At 61.6% G+C, this 18,485-nt stretch overlaps 2 protein-coding genes across 8 annotated transcripts in view; one reads left to right on the forward strand and one right to left on the reverse strand.

The window, feature by feature from the left end:
• Positions 1-99: 99 nt before the first annotated feature.
• ATXN2L (ataxin 2 like) lies at positions 100-13,491 on the reverse strand. 7 transcript variants are annotated; one of them, XM_039536822.1, is made up of 23 exons: positions 13,334-13,491; positions 12,090-12,126; positions 10,482-10,538; positions 9,397-9,468; positions 8,341-8,491; positions 8,121-8,245; positions 7,871-7,962; positions 6,294-6,494; positions 6,040-6,215; positions 5,758-5,862; positions 5,342-5,539; positions 5,106-5,195; positions 4,760-4,827; positions 4,392-4,672; positions 3,955-4,024; positions 3,696-3,842; positions 3,245-3,317; positions 2,747-2,934; positions 2,371-2,500; positions 2,168-2,289; positions 1,859-2,068; positions 1,586-1,775; positions 100-1,046 (listed from the first exon to the last, which is right to left on the reverse strand). In XM_039536822.1, exons 1-23 carry the CDS (start codon positions 13,471-13,473, stop codon positions 976-978), a joined length of 2,994 nt encoding a protein of 997 aa, XP_039392756.1. In that variant the 5' UTR covers positions 13,474-13,491; the 3' UTR covers positions 100-975. The 7 variants fall into 7 exon arrangements, with proteins under 7 accessions (XP_039392756.1, XP_039392759.1, XP_039392758.1 ...); XM_039536825.1 differs by having other exon boundaries at positions 100-1,051; XM_039536824.1 differs by lacking the exon at positions 13,334-13,491 and adding an exon at positions 12,983-13,035.
• SH2B1 (SH2B adaptor protein 1) overlaps positions 12,818-18,485 on the forward strand; it is a 30,217-nt gene continuing 24,549 nt past the window's right edge. Inside the window, exon 1 of the mRNA XM_039536834.1 lies at positions 12,818-13,066. The gene's annotated coding sequence lies outside the window, so the exon portion shown is untranslated. The remainder of the gene's footprint in view (positions 13,067-18,485) is intronic.

An 18,485-nucleotide genomic window follows, 5' to 3' on the forward strand; every position in this document is an offset into this window, starting at 1 on the left:
ATACTAGCCCTGTAGGGAGCAGGCAGCTCCAATTCCTTGCAGGGGGCTGCTCTCAGCTCTTGTCCAGGGCATGGGGGCAGCACCCTGCTTTGGGGGAGAAGGGGGTGGGATTAGCTCCCAGGGAGCACAGCTGGGGGCTAATAAAGCTGACGGAGAATGTTGGCAGAAGGGCAAATAGAGACAAACTACTCTGCCTGAAGTCAGGGTAGCAATGGGAGGGGGTGGAACAGCCTCCCCCCAGAGTAAAGAGCAGGACCCTAGTTGGTGCAGAGCAGCAGGCTCCTTCACCCCTTCCAGTAGCAGCTGGGGCCTAGCCCCCAAGCAGGGGGAGCAGGCTGCTGAGGGGTAGGAATAGAGGGCAGCAGCTGCAGCGCTTACTCCCCCTACACTAGTTTTAGTCACGCCATTACAGGGATCTTTAGCAGCAAGTGCCAGGCTCTGCCTAGTGTACAGCCCCTGCTGGGGAAGCCCCTTCCCCTCACCAGGGCCCCCCACCCACACAGAACAGAAAAGAAGCCAGGACTCCAACCCCGCCATTGCTATTCTCCTTCCTCACAAGCCCCCAGAAACTCACCCCAACACCCACCATGGAGTTAGTTTAAAATTTTATTTTATTTTTTTTCCACTTTTTAAATATTTTTATGTAATAAAAAGTCGGTGTTCATCAGTCTGGTCTGCTCCTGTGTTCGCGTTACTAGGGGAGGGGAGCCCAACACTCTGTTTAACAGCCCGATTGGAGTTATAAATAATAGAAAATAAAACCTTGGTGGCTCCAGGAGCCAGGGGCAGGTGGCTCTTGCCGCTGCGTGCTCCGCAAGCCAACAAAAAAGGTGCTTGGTAAAGCCCTGCCCCCTGCTGTGGCACTGTAAGGGGCAGGCTGGGGGTTCCACCTCAGGGCCCAGCTGCCAGGCCAGGGCACACGCAAGGGGGCAGAAGGAGCAAACCGGATCCCGGGCAGGGGCCGGCGCTGGGAGTTCAGTTCACAGTCAGGAATCGAGGCTTCAATTTCCAGGGGGGTGGAATGGGAGCTGCTGGGATGGGTGAGACTGAACTAGAAAGAGAGCAGAGATTGTTAGTGAGCAAGGCAGGACAGGACACCGAGCACTGGACCCCCACAGCAGGGAGACAGGGCTGCAGCCTGTCCACCCACCCCGGGCCTGGAGCCAGGTGGCCTATCCACCCCACTGCACAGAGGCCTCCCACTCCTCCCTGAGCCCCCCTCCAGGACTAGGGAGATGGGGAAAAACAAGTCCTCAGCACCTGCTGCAGGAGGGGAGGAGAGAACACACCCTGCCCTCTCCCCTCACACTGCTACATCTGTGCCCCTCACCATGCCCATCTCCTGGGGCAATGAGCACCACAGGCTGTCACACTGACTGAAGCCTAGACATTGCCTTCACATTAGGGGCCAGACCCTCCATCTCTCAGAGTTGCCACAGGCCCCCCCCCAGCTCAGGAAGGAAGGGCAGCCCCTCAACAGCTTGCCAGCATGGGGGGTGGGGGGTTACTCTGGTACCAGCCTGGCCCATCACACCCACCCACCAGTCCTGAGCCTCTGAGACATCCCCCCACCCCCAGCACTGACCTTGATGGTGTCCTATATAGGTGTATGGAGATGGTGTGGAGGCTGAGAGGGTGGGCACCCCACTCTGTGGCACACCGCCTTGGGGGGGCCCCCCATGGGTCTGCGAGGGGTGGAGCAGCATGACCTGAGGGGGATGAGGCGCCCCGGGGTGGGGGGGCGGTGCTGCTGTTATTCCAGTCTGGACATGGGCCTGTGGGAGGCGAGAGCAGGGGGATGAGCGTTGGTGGGTGGGGCCCGCGCAGTGCCCGCAGCCCTGCTGTCCCTACCACCTACCTGGGTGACATGGGCCATGTTGGTGTAGCTGTGCTGCAGCTGCTGGTGGGCGTGGATGGCGTAGACAGCCTGCTGTGGGAAGCTGCTCTGGGGGGACTGGGCGCTGGGCCCTGGCGTGATGGAGGGCGGCGTGGCCGTCAGCGTGGCTGTGTGGTACAGGTTCTGCTGCTGCTGGGCACTGGCCAGGTGGGGCGGCTGCCCACCCTGGTGCTGCGCCAGGACACAGGAATATAGTGAGCAGGGTCAGGGAGTCAAGCACCTCCTCACCCACTACCCTCCCCCTCAGCCTTGGGGGAGGCCCCCCCTCACCTGTACAGGGCTGGGGGCAGCGTGCTGGGCCTGCTGTTGGTTCCCTGTCGGGGTGGTGGCTGGCTGAGGCTGGTGGGGGTGCAGCTGTGTTGCATGGTGGGGATAGGACTGATGAACTGTAGCTGGAGAGAGACACCCAGTCAGAGCCAAAGCAGAACTGGCCCCAGGCCCTGGGACTCCCCAGCCCCAGCCTGGAGACTCACCATAGAGCGTCTGGGGCGTGGGCTGCTCCGAGGGGGGGTACTGGGGCGTGGAAGACGACACAATGGCCTGGGGGTGGCTGCCAGATGTCATCATGCGGGGATTGCTCTGGAGCATCGGGGCGAATACAGGCTGCAAGGGAAGAACCAGGCCTCACGGCTGTTAGAGAGACCATCCCTGCGTGCTCAACCCTCACCGCCCCCAGCACACCCCTCTGCCCCCAAAGGCTGCAGGGGCCAAGCCCCATGGCTGTTAGACAGACCAGCCCCACACACTCACCCCTCTGCCCCCAGATGGCCCCACCGAGGCTGCAAGGGGACAGAAGGGCCCTTCGCGCCTCATCCCCATGCTCCTCCCTCCCCTGCCCGTGGCCTTTACCTGAGAAGGGTAGTGCGCCATAGGCTGCATCATGGTGGGCTGCCCCGTGAACTGCTGGGGGTTATAGGAAATGTAGGAGGAGTAGGGTGTAGCTGCTACCAGGGGGGGCCCTGCCGCCGCTGCCGCCTGCATAATGGGGGGTGCGGATGTTGGCTGATGTTGGTCCGAGCGCTGGGGCGGGAGGGTACCTGTGGGAAAAGGAGCCAGCTGCTCAAAACGGACCCCAGAAGCCCCTAGGCCGTATGGTTGCCTCAATCCCATGGTGAGGGACCCTCCGTTCCAGCCCCACACAATGGTCCCTGCTGCCACCTCTCCCCAGACATCCCATCACTCCAGCAGATCAGCTTCTGCTGCCCTGGGAGGGGCTCCAGGTTAGCCCCACCCATTCCAATCTTGCCCCTTTGGCCCAGCCACCAGGGAGGGGAGCTCTGCCCATGCTTTAGCCAGCCCCACTCCCATCAGTGCAGCTGGTGTCACACTGGGAAACGACAGGCTCACCTTTGGCCCCTCGGTACTTGCCCTGCTGGCCAGGCACAGAGCTGGAGACAGGGTAGGGGTACATCTGGGGCGCCTGCAACGAGAGAGCGGCAGCAGGGTAGTTACCTGAGAACAAGGAGAGCTCCCCTGCCCCCTCAGACCCCAGCTCCCCTCAAAGGACAGGGACCCCCAGCCCCAAACACATTTACCCAACCCCTGCAGCTTCCCCATTCCCCCTCCACTCTTCCCAATGTGCCCCAACCCCTCTGGACAGGCCCTGCTCCCCATCCCCCACATCCTTCCCCCGACAGGCCCTGCTCCCCCAATCCCTGCAGCTCCTCTCCCCACACTTTCCCAGTGTGCCCCCACCACTGTGGACAGGCCCTGCTTCCCCAACCCCCCAGCAGCTTCCTCATCTCCTGCTGCCAGTGCGGCCCGTCCTCCCCCCAGTAGAGCGATGGGGTGGGCTCACCTGGACGGCAGGGCTCATGTGGATCTGAGGTATGTAGGAAATGTACTGGGGGCTGTACATGCCTGTCTGGCCGGCCGTGATCACTGGGATGGAGGGAGTGGAATGGGTGCGAGGGCCCGGTGACGTGGGGGTGCTCGTCGACTTGTTCTGGAAGCAGAGACAGAGCAGGTGAGCATGGGGCCCAGCCAGATCCTCACCAGTGATGGGGAGGACCAGCAGCCGCTGGAGCCAATGGGGCTCCCACAGCCAGATGACTCACCACGGAAAGCAGCGTTTTTGAGGGGTTGAACTCCTTGGCGTTGGGATTCAGAGTTGATTTCTTCACTTGCCTGAAACCAACGCAGGACGAATCAGGGTTAAAAACCCTGGAGAGCCCAGCGTCCCCCTCCAACCCGCTCCCCCTCACCCTGTGCAGCCTGCCATGCCCTGCCCCACCCGCTCCCCCCCATGCAGCCTGCCATGCCCTGCCCCACGCAGTTCACCCTGCCCCACCCGCTCCCCACCCAGTGCACCCTGCCCCACCCGCTCCCGCCCCCTGTGCAATGCCCTGCCCCACGCAGTGCACCCTGCCGTGCCCTGCCCGACCCACTCCCCACCACTCGCCCCTGCCATGCCCTCCCCCACCCAGTGCAACCTGCCACGCCCTCCCCCACCTGCTCCCCTGTAAGAACCCCAGGCCCTCTGCTGCAGACTCACTCAGACACAGGCCCCTCCTCTTTGTCCTCGGGCTCGCCCTTGCATGGGGGGCTGGCCGCCTGCTGCTCGGCCACCTCACACAGCCCCTTCTCCTCTTTGCCACTCTCCGGCAGCAGCTCCAGGCTGGTCCCATTGGGCTTTGGCACCATGCTCACAGGGGGGGCCTCCTCGGGCCCCTCGCAGATGCCTGGCTCAAGGGACTTCTCCTTGCCCTCCAGAGGCTCTTTGGGCCTGGCACTGAAGGACTCCAGGCTGGTCTCTGGGGAACTGCTTGGCTGGAGCTGTGGGGGAGCCAGATACTCATGGTGAGCCCAGCCCAGACACGCCTACTCCCCCCCCCCCCCCTCCTTGCGGTCACCAGGCCTTACCTTGAACTGGGCCCCAAACTTGCGCAGCTCCTCCAGCTGGGTCCGCTTCTGCTCATTCTGCAGCCCTGCTGTGGAGAACAGCACAGAGTGAGCTGAGGGGCTGCTGCAGCCTCAGAGTGCCCCCCCGCCATAGGGAACCCCTACTCCCAACCCCCCAGCTCCGCCAACGGGTTATGCTTCCATGGGTGGGACAGGTCACAAAAGACCCCCGACAGGAGGATACGATCCCCTTCGCTTGGGAAGCGACGCTTGGAGCAGTCTCCCTTGGGGGCACACACCAGGTTCTGAGGCTTCACAGGGTGGCTGGGGGCCCGGCCTGTCAGTGCTGACTCCTAGACACACACACCTTTGTTAGCTGCCTTGTTGAGCTCACATGACCCTGTCGCTTCCAAGGTTCTGCCAGGATCTTTAGCCACAGATGTGGGAGCCTCTTTCCCTGGGAGGGGAAAATGGAAATCCCGTAACACATTACACTGCCCTGCCCTGCCCCGACCCCTGCTCCAAGGCACAGCTCCCCAGGCCCATCTCCTCACAGCTGCCACAAGAGTCCCCAGAAGCCCCACCTTGCTCCCTGGGCCTTACCCTCAATAGCAGTGGCCAGCACGGGAGCGGCTACTTTGGGAGAAGAGGGGGTTGGGGAAACACTTGACTCCAGGCCAGTTCTGGCCTCCGACGGGGATGCGGGTGCTGCTGACACGGCAGAGCCCGCCGGAGAATCCTGGGAAGAGGCTGGAGTGGCTGAAGCAGACTTGGGAGAGCGAGGAGGGTACATGCGGCCCACTGCAGGGAGAAACGTTAGAGACAGGGTGAGAACATAGGTCCTGATCCCTCCCATACACAGCAAGAGACACAGAGAAAACCACACAGACTAGGTCTCTCAGAATCTATAAACCACCACCCTTGTCTCCAGCAGGGCCCTGCGGGTTAACCTTCAGCCGCTCCTCCTGGGGCAGACCCCTCTCTAGCCATCAGAGCAGAAAGATCCCCACCCTGCCTACCTGCAGGGGGAGCTGCCGAGACCTCCACAGGGCGGCTTGACGGGGAAGACATGGTCTTGGCACCCCGGATGGGACGCTGGGACTTCGGAGACATTCGGGAGGGTCCTGGAAAGCAAGCGAGCATAGGAGGGGGTTACAGGGTTGGTGCAGCAGCTTGGACACAGTTCCTGGCCTTCCCAGAGAGCAGTGTGCGAACTCTGGGCTGGAGGGCACTGGAGAGCAGCCTCAGGCATTGCTAGTGCCCACACCAGGAAGCCTCTCATGTAGATCCCTGGAGCTCACCTCCATTGATCCCTCGCTGCTCCGGGGCGGGACTAGAGTTGCTGTCTGGATGGTGCGCACTGCCCCGGGGAGGCATGGACCCCACCCCTGGCCTCCCACCCCGGGAGCTGCTGCACCGGATGCCTCCTCGCGAGCCCTCTCTGACGCGCTGTGGTAGCGGGACATACTTGCCCTCCCTGCAGACACAGACGGGAGAGGAGTTACACCAGCTCCCATGCCCCCCCACCTCACATGTGTGCATGCACCTCTCTCACCTGGAGGCCAAGCTGGGGCTATCCCTGCCAGACACCTGTCTCTGCACAGAGCTGTGCTTCTCCTCCTCCGTCCGGCCATCATCATTCTCCATGGCAATGCGCAGGCGGTACTGGGGGCTCGACTCAATCTCCCGGGCCAACTGGGCCGCCCGGGCTTCCCGCTGCCGGAACTCCTCCGAGTTATCTTTCTCTAGAGGAACGCTAGGACAGGGACAGACAGAGACAGGCCTCAGTGCCAGCTGACCCTGCCAAGACCAGTGCAGGATGACACTGGCTCAGAGCGGTCTGAAGCCCCCCATTTTGGGTGGCAATTGCTGCTCTGGTCTCCACTGGAGGGAGGCTGTTTCTGGATTCGTTTGCTCTTCTGAGCACAAGGAGGATGGAAAATCACCCTGCACGCTGCCAAAGTGGAAAAAGCAACTTCCTGGCTTGGCACGAGTAGCAGTGGTGCAGCCGGTCAGGGGAGCAAGCCGATACTTGGGAGCAGACGCCAGCCCCAGGGGAAATTTGGATCTGAAGATTGACAGGTTTTAAACAATGAAAAGCAAGGATGAGCAAGGAGCTGCTTTCACCCAGAACCACACTGAGCAATTCCAGAACCAAGAGCTACACAGCACTTGTCTGTGTGGGATGCTGGAGAGCCGCACTCCCACCACACGCAGGTGCACAGGGAGCAAGGCTGGACTCTGCAGGGACATGCACACAAACTCTGGGTCACTTTTGTGGTTCAGATGCATCCAGATACATTTTCTTACCAAACAGTTTTTAATGATGTTTTCTTAGGAAATTCTATACCAAAAAAATCTACATGAAAAGGACATCAACTCCAGATGAAGGCAGTTAAAGAAAAGGAGTTAGAGAAGTTGGAACTACCTCTATTTGCACCCAGCCTGCCCTACGCACCTATTCAAGGTCCTCCGACCTGAGCCACCCCCTCCCACCACACACATGCACCTGCCCCTGAAGCTCCTATCCATTTTTGTGGGTTTAGAACCACCTGTTCATTTTCTAATCTCTCTCTCCCCTCCTTCCGCTATGTGAAAGGCCCACAAGGACAAAGGAAACAGTATCTGACTCCCCAAGGCAGTGGTTCTCAACCCCTGGCTTGCAAGCCACATGCAGCCCAATCGGTATACAGCCCATCTCACATCCTCAGGGCCATATAGGCAGTGTGGATGCTGCCCACAACACACATACAGCTGCATATACAGCCCACAATGGTAAATAAGTTGAGAACCATTGGCTCAGGAAAACAGAAAGATAAACTAGACAAATCCCCAAAGGAAACGAGCTGGAAAAGGATCATTTTTTGCATGGAACAAGAGTGAACAAAATCCTGCTGATGGAGGTGTGACTTTAAATGAAAGCCAGCCTGGGCAGCTTGAGCTTGGCTATTCCCTCACTGCTGAGAGCGACACCCTTGTCCTTTCAATGGAGCCATGCGTGGTACTGAAGTCCTTCTCGAAAGGGGCAGCCCTTTCGCCTCTGTAGCCTGATATGAAGGCACTGACCAAAGAATCACACTCTTCTCCAAGAGTGACAGCTCCCTCCCACGCAGAGTCCAGGCCCACACTCACGTGTAGGAGGACAAACTGCTGTCGTACGTTGTCTTCACGCCATAGTTCTCTTCATTAAACTTGAACATCTCATTGGGATCCCAGCCGTTTGACTGCAACAAGGACAAGTGTTAGATACAGGACAGTTAGAGACCCCAGCGCTGAGCACCAAGCAGCAGAAGGGATCTGGGTACCCAAGAGCCCTCTCCCCGAGCTAACCCCTGCCCACCTCACCCCAGGCCCTGAATGCAAGGACGAGCGAGGTTCTTACCATGTCAGATTCCAGGTCATAGTCATCACTGTTACTGTCCCCTCCTTCCCAGCGCTGCAGCACCTTCTCTTTGTGCTCCCCGTTAACCTTGGAGTTCATGGCAATGGCAGAGTCCGTGAACTTGTCTAGGAGCAGACAATGGGCCATAAGGTCTGCCACCCTCTCTGGACGACCCCCCATCCCAAGCGGGGACAGACCCCATCCAGAGGGCCAGCATTACCTTTGGTGGCGTAATTGAAATCGACATTACGGAAATGCACCAGCATGACATCAGTGGGCTTGAAGACCATGGTGTCCACAATGTCCTCCCGCTTAGGTCCCACCAGCTGATCTGGGGTCTTCCTGTGCACCGCATCCACAGCAAGCTCGAACTGCAAACAGCCACCGTTACTGCATGCTGCACCCTGCCCCAAGAACCAGCCTCCCGCTGCCATGGGGGACCCCACATGTTCACCACAGAGCTCAGACGCTCTGCGCCCTGTCCCAGAAGCCAGCCTCCCGCTGCCATGGAAAACCTCATGGTTACTCCTGGGGGAATTCTGGTCGAATGCAGAATTTCCTGTATTCCCCGCAGAATTTCAGGCCACTGGACTCTGCAGAGCCCAGATTGCAGTGAGCGGAGCGCCCAGCTTGGCTGGGTTGGAGGCTGCACACTTTTTGATCCTCATTCTTGCAGGGACTGGAGAGTGCCTGGGACAACCCAGCCAGTTCTGGCAAAGGGTGAGGAAGGACACAGCTGCACCACACCATGTGCCCTGGTGGGACAGTAAAGAAGTTGGGGGGAGTAAAGGCTCTAGAGGGACTGCTGTCTGGGCTGGGGGTTGCCCCGTGGCTCAGCTCTGAGGGGAAGGAGGTGTGGGTGTCTGGGCTCTGGGGGCCCGACAGCTCCCTCCAGCCCCCCAATCTGGAACTGAGTTGTTGTAGGGATTTATTTAACTCTTTACTCCTGGGGAGAATTTTTTTTGCTGTTGTCTGTATTGCTGACAGGCAAGGTATTTTGATTATATTGTGTTATTTTGACAAATAAAATATTGTGCGCAGAATTTTTTATTTTTTTTGGCGCAGAATTCCCCCATGAGTAACATATTAACCACTGAGCTTAGATTCTCTGTGCCATGTCCCAAGAGCCAGGCCTGCCACTGCCCAGGGGGGACCCCAGATGTTCACCACGGAACTCAGACACTGTGTGCCCTGTCCCAAGAGCTAGCCTCCTGCTTCCCAGAGGACTGGCCAGCCATGGGGATCCCAGCATTTCACTATCCCCCCAGACACTTACCTTAGAGCTGAGGGTTTTAAAAATCCCCTCAAAGGTGCTGCCATTTTTCACCTTCACATCACACGTGGAGCCCTAGGGACAGAGCCAGAGATTAGTGCTGGCTGGGGAAGCACATACCACAGGGTCCAAGGTCCCCTCCAGTAGAGCAAAATCTGTCTCTCCTTCACACCATCCCCACCCCCACTGCAGCTCCCAGGGTCTCCCGACCCACCCCCCAGAACTGGGAGAAGAGAGGGAATCACTCTGGGAAGCAGAACAGTCTCATTGGCACCTGTTACACAGGGTCCTACTAGACTCACGGCTGCTCCCGAATGCCCAGCACTCAGGAGGCTCGTACTATCCTAGCCCAGGCAGCACCACTCAGCTGGGAGCCCACCACTGTGACCCACTGTGAGGGCAAGAGCTGCCAGAGCCCAGGGGCAGCTTGCAGACTGGGATGGGGTGAGACCTTTGGCTGTGAAACTCCCAGACCACCCCCAAGAACGTCTCTTTCTACAGCAAGACACACACAGCAGTCGGTGACCTCTCCCCAGTCTCGCTGAGGACAGTGGCACATAGGTGGAGGGAATTCAGGCCTCCTGCACAGGCACCCATTTTTGGATACTGTATGCTGCGCTTCGATGCTCTGGTGATGAGCGCAGGCACAGGGGGGAACAGCATTACCTCCCAATCTGCAGTGCCAGCCTGGCCTTCAGCTCCTTATCCCTCCGGCCCCTGCCACCAACACAGCTACTGCTCCTTTCCTCTCTTCCCACAGGCCCAGGTCCACTCCCCAGCAGAAAATACCCCAGATCGCCCCTCTCTCTCCAGATTCCCCCCCACCCACCTATTCCCCCCTGCCCAGACTCCCATGGCTATGTCCTGCGGGGTGACACACACACCCCTCCACCTCCCTTCCTGGTTTCCAACTCAAAGTCCAATGCTGGGAACAAAGAGTTTCTGAGAGAGGGGATAGTATGACTGTCCCGTCCCCCCCAAAAGCCAGAAACTCCTCCCTGCCCCCGAGACCCTTGCAACAGCCTGCTCCTGAATGGACCATGCTAGGCAACCCTCTCAGCATTGCAGCAGGAACTGACAGCACTTACCACAACAGCCGTCAGGAAATGCAGCATTCGAGAATTGTTATAGACACCTTCGAACACCTGTCATAAACATAGTGAGATGAACCCATCAACAAGGAGCAGCGAACATACCACCTTCATCCCCCAGGCTTCCCCTGTATGCACCGCCCTCAGCACCCGGGTTCAGAGCCAGGGCAGTTACCAGAATGAGTGGTGTGCTAACAGCAATCACCTCTGTGATGCTACACTTACAGGGCATGCTTGGGGTACGACTCCAGGGCCAGCCACGTGCTGCTGTGTGAAGACGCAGGCTTGGGTCCTGAACAACCCGCAAACTTTGGAGCCCTGAGCTCATGCCAACCCCATCGGCACCAGCAGGCCCAGAGTGAGCCTACCCCCTCTTTTCCAGGAGGAGCCAAGCCAAGGATTCACAGATCTTAAGGCCAGAATGATCAAGTCTGGCCTCCTGGGTAACCCAAGCCAGAGAATCTCACCCAGCAACCCCAGCACATGGCCCAGTGAGAGGGAAGAGACAGCACTGCAGGGAAACCTCCTCCAAGGTGGATCTGAGAGAGAGACAGCTGGATGTCAGAGTCCCACTGGTGACTCTGTACTCCCACTAGCACTGCAACTCCCGTGCAGCTGTGCCTCATGCGCCACCCCTCCGCCCACCATCCTGCTACAGGGACTGAGTGAACAGCTCTGCTGAGGGTCAATTCTGGCTGCATTTGTTACTGCTGATACACAAGGCAGAGGATCCAACTTCAGGGAACCAGAGAACACATCTTTGGGCTTGGGACAAGAGCATGAACATGAAGCAGAACATCCCTTCTAAAGCAGCTTTTCAGAGCAGAACATGCACCCCCTCCCCCAGTGATGGGAAGCCAGTGGGAAGGTGTTCAGCTGCATACTTGGAGGGAAGGGGAGGGACCAACTTAAAAGCACAGATACCCTGAGGATTGAGAAAGCAATTATGGGACCGTTCATCTCTAGAGTTCCAATCTGGCCCTAGGTTGGAGGAATAAATTGGCTCAGGAGATATGAGACTTTCCCCTCCAAAGGGCACTAGCTCCAATCTGGACTGACTGGCTCAGGGGGTGAGGAATGGCACCCGTTTGGCTCTGTCTTGCTCCAGGCCCCAAGGGAACTGTCTGGCTCACTGGGGACTCCTATCACACTGGTGTCCCTTGAGATCAAAGGGAAGCTAGTGCTACCAAAACACTATGAGATACACTCATTAAGATCTGGGCCACAGGGATGCACTTAAAGGTCAGAGTGCTGGGTGGCAGGTCGGGTCCCTCTCTTCTCTAGAACGTTTTTGGGAAACATTTAAACCTGCGCTGGCACTACAATGCAGAAAGTAGGAAATGCCAGGCAAGTCCAGCAGACGCCTGTGGGAAGAGCAGTTTGGAGGCGCTATTGTCTGTGGAGTTAAGGGAGGCCAAGGCAAGCCATCCCCACCCATGCCATGTTCTCAAGAAAGAGGAAGGGCCTGCCCAGCCACCCGCGGCGGCTGCTGCGGAGGAAAAGAGGCTCTCGATCAGGAAGTCAGTACAACAGGCAGCCTGGCTCTCCTGGGAGACCAGCATCCGTTCCCCTCTCTCCCCTTTAGACAGAGCCGCAGGTACTTACTGGAGACTGGGGAGGCCCCTTGCCTGTGCTCTGCCCCCTGAAAACAAATCACAGGTAGAGCCAGTTACAGGGGCCCTGACACCCCCCCCACACACACCCACCCCGCCCCCGGGAGGGTCCTCGCCAGGCCCCCACGGGCTGCGCCCCTCGCGGCGGGGCTCCCCGGGCCCCCTGCCTGGCGGGGAGCGTGTTCTAGTGGGGGGAAGGGGGGGGCGCTGCGAGCCCGCACTCCCAGAACTCGACGGGGGGGGGTCTCCCTCTCCCTCGCGCCGGGCGGGGATTGGCTACAGAACCGGCCAATCAGCACCAAGCTCGCGCTGCTCCCCCCACCCCACGGCGCGCGCGCAGTCACGGGACCCTCCCGGCGCCCCCCGGGCCGGGACCCCCCCCCTCCCGACCCGGCTGTTACCTGGTGCCGCCGCCGCTTCCTCCGGGGCCGCCACCGCCTCCCCCGCCCGGGGCCGCCGTCGCGGCCCGCCCCGCGCCGCCGCTGGGGCTGAGGCTGCCGTTGGGGCTGGGGGCAGTCCCCGGCGGGGGGGCCTTGCGGGCGGGCGGGGGCCCGGCCTGGGGCACGGGGCCGCCCGGGGGGGGCTGCGGGGGCAGCGGTTGCGGCTGCTTCAACATGGCGGCGCCGGCGCGGCCCCAGTCAACCCCGGCGGGGCGGGCGCGAGCGAATCAGCCACCCGGCGCGCGCGCGCGAGAGAGAGAGAGAGAGAGGCGGGGCGGCGCGAGGCGGTCGGGCGGCCGTTGGCGGGCGGCGCGCGCGGGCCGCGGGGGAGGGGCGTTCGGCTCGGTCTCCTCGAGGGCTCCCTCCGCACAATGAGCCCGTGTGGACGGAGCGGAGAAGGGGCAGCGCGGCGGAGAAACCAACTCACTGCGCCTGCGCGGCCTGCCCCGCCAGCCGGGCACATCCGCACCGCGGTGATGAGTCGCACCACGTGATCCAAAAGGGGGAACTTTTTGATCCTTCCGCCGGGGTAAGAAGCCCATTCGCGGCCGTTGCGCACGCGCCGCACCACAGGACGGAAGGGCGCTGCCTCGGTACGCATGCGCGAGGTGTGAAAGGGTCTCCGGGCACGCTAGGCGTTTGAGGGAACCTGCCGGCGGCCCTCGGCTTCTGCGCATGCGTGCACAGTCACGTAGCCGAGGTAGGGAGCAAGCACCACTCCCTCTGCGCGTGCGCGTCCCTCCCATCGATCTTTCCGCCCCACGCTGCGCATGTGCCTCCTTGGGAGGGAACTTGCCGGAGGTGGGGGCAGGTGAAGCTGAGAGCGCAGGCGCAGAGGGATCCCTCCGCCAGGACCGCCTCACAGCGGGGACGGGAGAATGAGTCCCGGCTTCTGTCCGCGCAACCTGGACACCCCCTGTCCTGTGACTTGTACATGTAACCCTGGTTACAGACACACCCAGTACTCTCGGAGGGGCCCGGGGGGGGGCAGGAAGGGGTGGAGCAGCAGAGGGGCACGTGTGTGGGATGGAGCTGGGCTATGGGACAAGTGGGAGAGAGGGGCACGTGTGGGGGTGGGGCTGGGCCAGGTGGGAGAGGGGAGCTGAGGGGCACGGGTGGGGGTGGTGCTGGGCCAGGGGGGCGAGGGGAGCAGAGGGGCACGTGTGGGGGTGGGGCTGGGCCAGGTGGGAGAGGGGAGCAGAGGGGCACGTGTGGGGGTGGTGCTGGGCCAGGTGGGAGAGGGGAGCAGAGGGCCAAATGTGGGGGGTGGAGCTGGGTGCGGGGGCAGGTGGGGGCAGAGGGGCAGGAAGGGGTGGAGCTGGGCCGGGGGCAGCAGAGGGGCACGTGTGTGGGATGGAGCTGGGCTATGGGACAAGTGGGAGAGAGGGGCACGTGTGGGGGTGGTGCTGGGCCAGGTGGGAGAGGGGAGCAGAGGGGCACGTGTGTGGGTGGGGCTGGGCCAGGGGGCAGGTGGTAGAGAGAGGGGCAGGTGTGGGGTGGTGCTGGGCCAGGTGGGAGAGGGAGCAGAGGGGCACGTGTGGGGGTGGGGCTGGGCCAGGTGGGAGAGGAGCAGAGGGGCACGTGTGGGGTGGGGCTGGGCCAGGTGGGAGAGGGGAGCAGAGGGGCATATGTGGGGTGGAGCTGGGTGCGGGGGCAGGTGGGGGCAGAGGGGCAGGAAGGGGTGGAGCTGGGCCGGGGGCAGCAGAGGGGCACGTGTGTGGGATGGAGCTGGGCTATGGGACAAGTGGGAGAGAGGGGCACGTGTGGGGGTGGTGCTGGGCCAGGTGGGAGAGGGGAGCAGAGGGGCACGTGTGGGGGTGGGGCTGGGCCACGTGGGAGAGGGGAGCCGAGGGGAAGGTGTGGGGTGGGGCTGGGCCAGGTGGGAGAGGGGAGCAGAGGGGCATATGTGGGGTGGAGCTGGGTGCGGGGGCAGGTGGGGGCAGAGGGGCAGGAAGGGGTGGAGCTGGGCCGGGGGCAGCAGAGGGGCACGTGTGTGGGATGGAGCTGGGCTATGGGACAAGTGGGAGAGAGGGGCACGTGGGGGTGGTGCTGGGCCAGGTGGGAGAGGGAGCAGAGGGGCACGTGTGGGTGGGGCTGGGCCAGGGGCAGGTGGTAGAGAGGGGCAGGTGTGGGGTGGTGCTGGGCCAGGTGGGAGGGGAGCAGAGGGGCACGTGTGGGGGTGGGGCTGGGCCAGGTGGGAGAGAGGGAGCAGAGGGGCAGGTGTGGGGGTGGTGCTGGGCCAGGTGGGAGGGGAGCAGAGGGGCATATGTGGGGTGGAGCTGGAGTGCGGGGGCAGGTGGGGGCAGAGGGGCAGGAAGGGGTGGAGCTGGGCCGGGGGCAGCAGAGGGGCACGTGTGGGGGAGGGAGGTGGGCTATGGGACAAGTGGGAGAGAGGGGCACGTGTGGGGGTGGTGCTGGGCCAGGTGGGAGAGGGAGCAGAGGGGCACGTGTGGGTGTGGGGTGGGGCTGGGCCAGGGGCAGGTGGTAGAGGGGCAGGTGTGGGGTGGTGCTGGGCCAGGTGGGAGAGGGAGCAGAGGGGCACGTGTGGGGGTGGGGCTGGGCCAGGTGGGAGAGGGGAGCAGAGGGGCACGTGTGGGGTGGGGCTGGGCCAGGTGGGAGAGGAGCAGAGGGGCATATGTGGGGGTGGAGCTGGAGTGCGGGGGCAGGTGGGGGCAGAGGGGCAGGAAGGGGTGGAGCTGGGCCGGGGGGGGGCAGGAGAGGGGCAGGTGTGGGGGATGGAGCTGGGCTATGGGACACGTGGGAGAGAGGGCACGTGTGGGGTGGTGCTGGGCCAGGTGGGAGAGGAGCAGAGGGGCACGTGTGGGGGTGGGGCTGGGCCAGGGGGCAGGTGGTAGAGAGGGGCAGGTGTGGGGGTGGTGCTGGGCCAGGTGGGAGAGGGGAGCAGAGGGGCACGTGTGGGGGTGGGGCTGGGCCAGGTGGGAGAGGGGAGCAGAGGGGCACGTGTGGGGTGGGGCTGGGCCAGGTGGGAGAGGGAGCAGAGGGGCATATGTGGGGTGGAGCTGGGTGCGGGGGCAGGTGGGGGCAGAGGGGCAGGAAGGGGTGGAGCTGGGCCGGGGCAGCAGAGGGGCACGTGTGTGGGATGGAGCTGGGCTATGGGACAAGTGGGAGAGAGGGGCACGTGTGGGGTGGTGCTGGGCCAGGTGGGAGAGGGAGCAGAGGGGCACGTGTGGGGTGGGGCTGGGCCAGGGGCAGGTGGTAGAGGGGCAGGTGTGGGGTGGTGCTGGGCCAGGTGGGAGAGGGAGCAGAGGGGCACGTGTGGGGTGGGGCTGGGCCAGGTGGGAGAGGGGAGCAGAGGGGCACGTGTGGGGGTGGGGCTGGGCCAGGTGGGAGAGGGGAGCAGAGGGGCATATGTGGGGGGTGGAGCTGGGTGCGGGGGCAGGTGGGGGGGCAGAGGGGCAGGAAGGGGTGGAGCTGGGCCGGGGGGGGGGCAGCAGAGGGGCACGTGTGTGGGATGGAGCTAGGCTATGGGACAAGTGGGAGAGAGGGGCACGTGTGGGGGTGGTGCTGGGCCAGGTGGGAGAGGGGAGCAGAGGGGCACGTGTGGGGGTGGGCCTGGGCCCGGGGGCAGGTGGTAGAGACGGGCAGGTGTGGGGGTGGTGCTGGGCCAGGTGGGAGAGGAGCAGAGGGGCACGTGTGGGGGTGGGGCTGGGCCAGGTGGGAGAGGGGAGCAGAGGGGCACGTGTGGGGTGGGGCTGGGCCAGGTGGGAGAGGGGAGCAGAGGGGCATATGTGGGGGGTGGAGCTGGGTGCGGGGCAGGTGGGGGCAGAGGGGCAGGAAGGGGTGGAGCTGGGCCGGGGGCAGCAGAGGGGCACGTGTGTGGGATGGAGCTGGGCTATGGGACAAGTGGGAGAGAGGGGCACGTGTGGGGTGGTGCTGGGCCAGGTGGGAGAGGGGAGCAGAGGGGCACGTGGGGGTGGGGCTGGGCCAGGGGGCAGGTGGTAGAGAGGGGCAGGTGTGGGGGTGGGGCTGGGCAAGGTGGGAGAGGGGAGCAGAGGGGCACGTGTGGGGGTGGGGCTGGGCCAGGTGGGAGAGGGGAGCAGAGGGGCACGTGTGGGGGTGGGGCTGGGCCAGGTGGGAGAGGGAGCAGAGGGGCATATGTGGGGTGGAGCTGGGTGCGGGGGCAGGTGGGGGCAGAGGGGCAGGAAGGGGTGGAGCTGGGCCGGGGGCAGCAGAGGGGCACGTGTGTGGGATGGAGCTAGGCTATGGGACAAGTGGGAGAGAGGGGCACGTGTGGGGGTGGTGCTGGGCCAGGTGGGAGAGGGGAGCAGAGGGGCACGTGTGGGGGTGGGGCTGGGCCAGGGGGCAGGTGGTAGAGAGGGGCAGGTGGGGGGGTGGTGCTGGGCCAGGTGGGAGAGGGGAGCAGAGGGGCATATGTGGGGGATGGAGCTGGGTGCGGGGGCAGGTGGGGGGGCAGGAAGGGGTGGAGCTGGGCCGGGGGGGGGACAGCAGAGGGGCACATGTGGGGGGGTGGAGCTGGGTGTGGGGGGGCAGAGGGGCAGGAAGAGGTGGAGCTGGGCCAGGGGGCACATGGGAGAGGGGGGCAGAGGTGCACGTGTGGGGGCCAGGAGACATTTGAGATGTTTACAGATTGCAGGGTCTGTTCTGGCATGGCAATTATCTTGTCTGATCTCCTGTATCACAGGCCATGGGACTGCCTTGAATTAATCCCTGTTTGAACTAAATCAGTTCTTTAAGAAAATATCCAGTCTTGATTTAAAAGCTGCCAGTGGAGTAGAATCCGTCAGGATCCTTGGGAAATTGTCCCAGTTGATAATTACCCTCACCTTTAAAAGTTCCCACCTTATTTCTAGTCAATCTAAGGCCATGGCTACACTGGCAGAGTTTTTTCAACTAAAGTTTTGTCAATGATCAAAAAGCGCTAAAAGAAAATTGTTCTTTCATGTTCATGTTGTCATCCTCTGTCAGCGGAGCACATCCACACTGGTGGCAGTAGCAGCAACAAAGCAGTGCACTGTGGGGAGCTACCCCTCAGTTCAGCTCCCCACCTTCGAGTTTTGCAAGGAAGTACTTGTGATTTTCGTGGGCTAGGACTCAATGTAAGCAGATGATTAAACTGCTTGTTTACTTGTTGCTGCCAGCTTATCATTAAAAAATCTGCTTTTATTGCACAAAAAACCACCAGCACACACACGCGCTTGGGGGAAGAAGAGGTACTGGGGAGGGCTGACTTTCAGAGCTGTGTGCAAGTCCAGCTATCATTTGAAAAGGTGCCCGTGGGGATGGCGTGAACAGGAAAGCGAGAAGTCCCAGACAGTGGAAAGGAATTTGCAAGTGGAGTTTGGGGAGGGCATGGGAAAGAGTTCTGAATGTGCTAAAGGGAAGTGCAGGCACGCATCTACTCAGTCTGGACTATTATGAGGGACCGTAGCATCTCAGTTTGCTTCTCCATAACTTTAATCATCCTCTCCATTGCATCCCTAACAACAGCCTCATTTTCTTTTCTGTCCAGCCTTTCCATTTTCCTTCACTGCCTGCGTTCCCTCTTTTCTGCATCTGATTATTGCAGCACCTCCCGGAACATAGAATTATAGAATATCAGGGTTGGAAGGGACCTCAGGAGGTCATATAGTCCAAAAAGTTTTTCCAAATATCCAACCTAAACCTCCCCCACTGCAACTTGAGACAATTACGCCTTGTTCTGTCATCTGCTACCACTGAAAACAGTCTAGATCCATCCTCTTTGGAACCCCCTTCAGTTGGTTGAAAGCAGCTATCAAATCCCCCCTCATTCTTCTGCAGACTAAACAATCCCAGTTCCCTCAGTCTCTCCTCATAAGTCATGTGCATGTCTTCCTTGCTCCATCTTGGATGCTTTCTTAACTGGCGGAGGTGCTCTGCCGGTGTGTAGGGGATGCCTCTGAAGGCCACATCTGCAGAAGCACAAGGAACAATACACAGAAGTATGA

The sequence above is a fragment of the Mauremys reevesii genome, linkage group 4 (assembly GCF_016161935.1).
Source record: "Mauremys reevesii isolate NIE-2019 linkage group 4, ASM1616193v1, whole genome shotgun sequence".
NCBI classification, from domain to species: domain Eukaryota; kingdom Metazoa; phylum Chordata; order Testudines; family Geoemydidae; genus Mauremys; species Mauremys reevesii.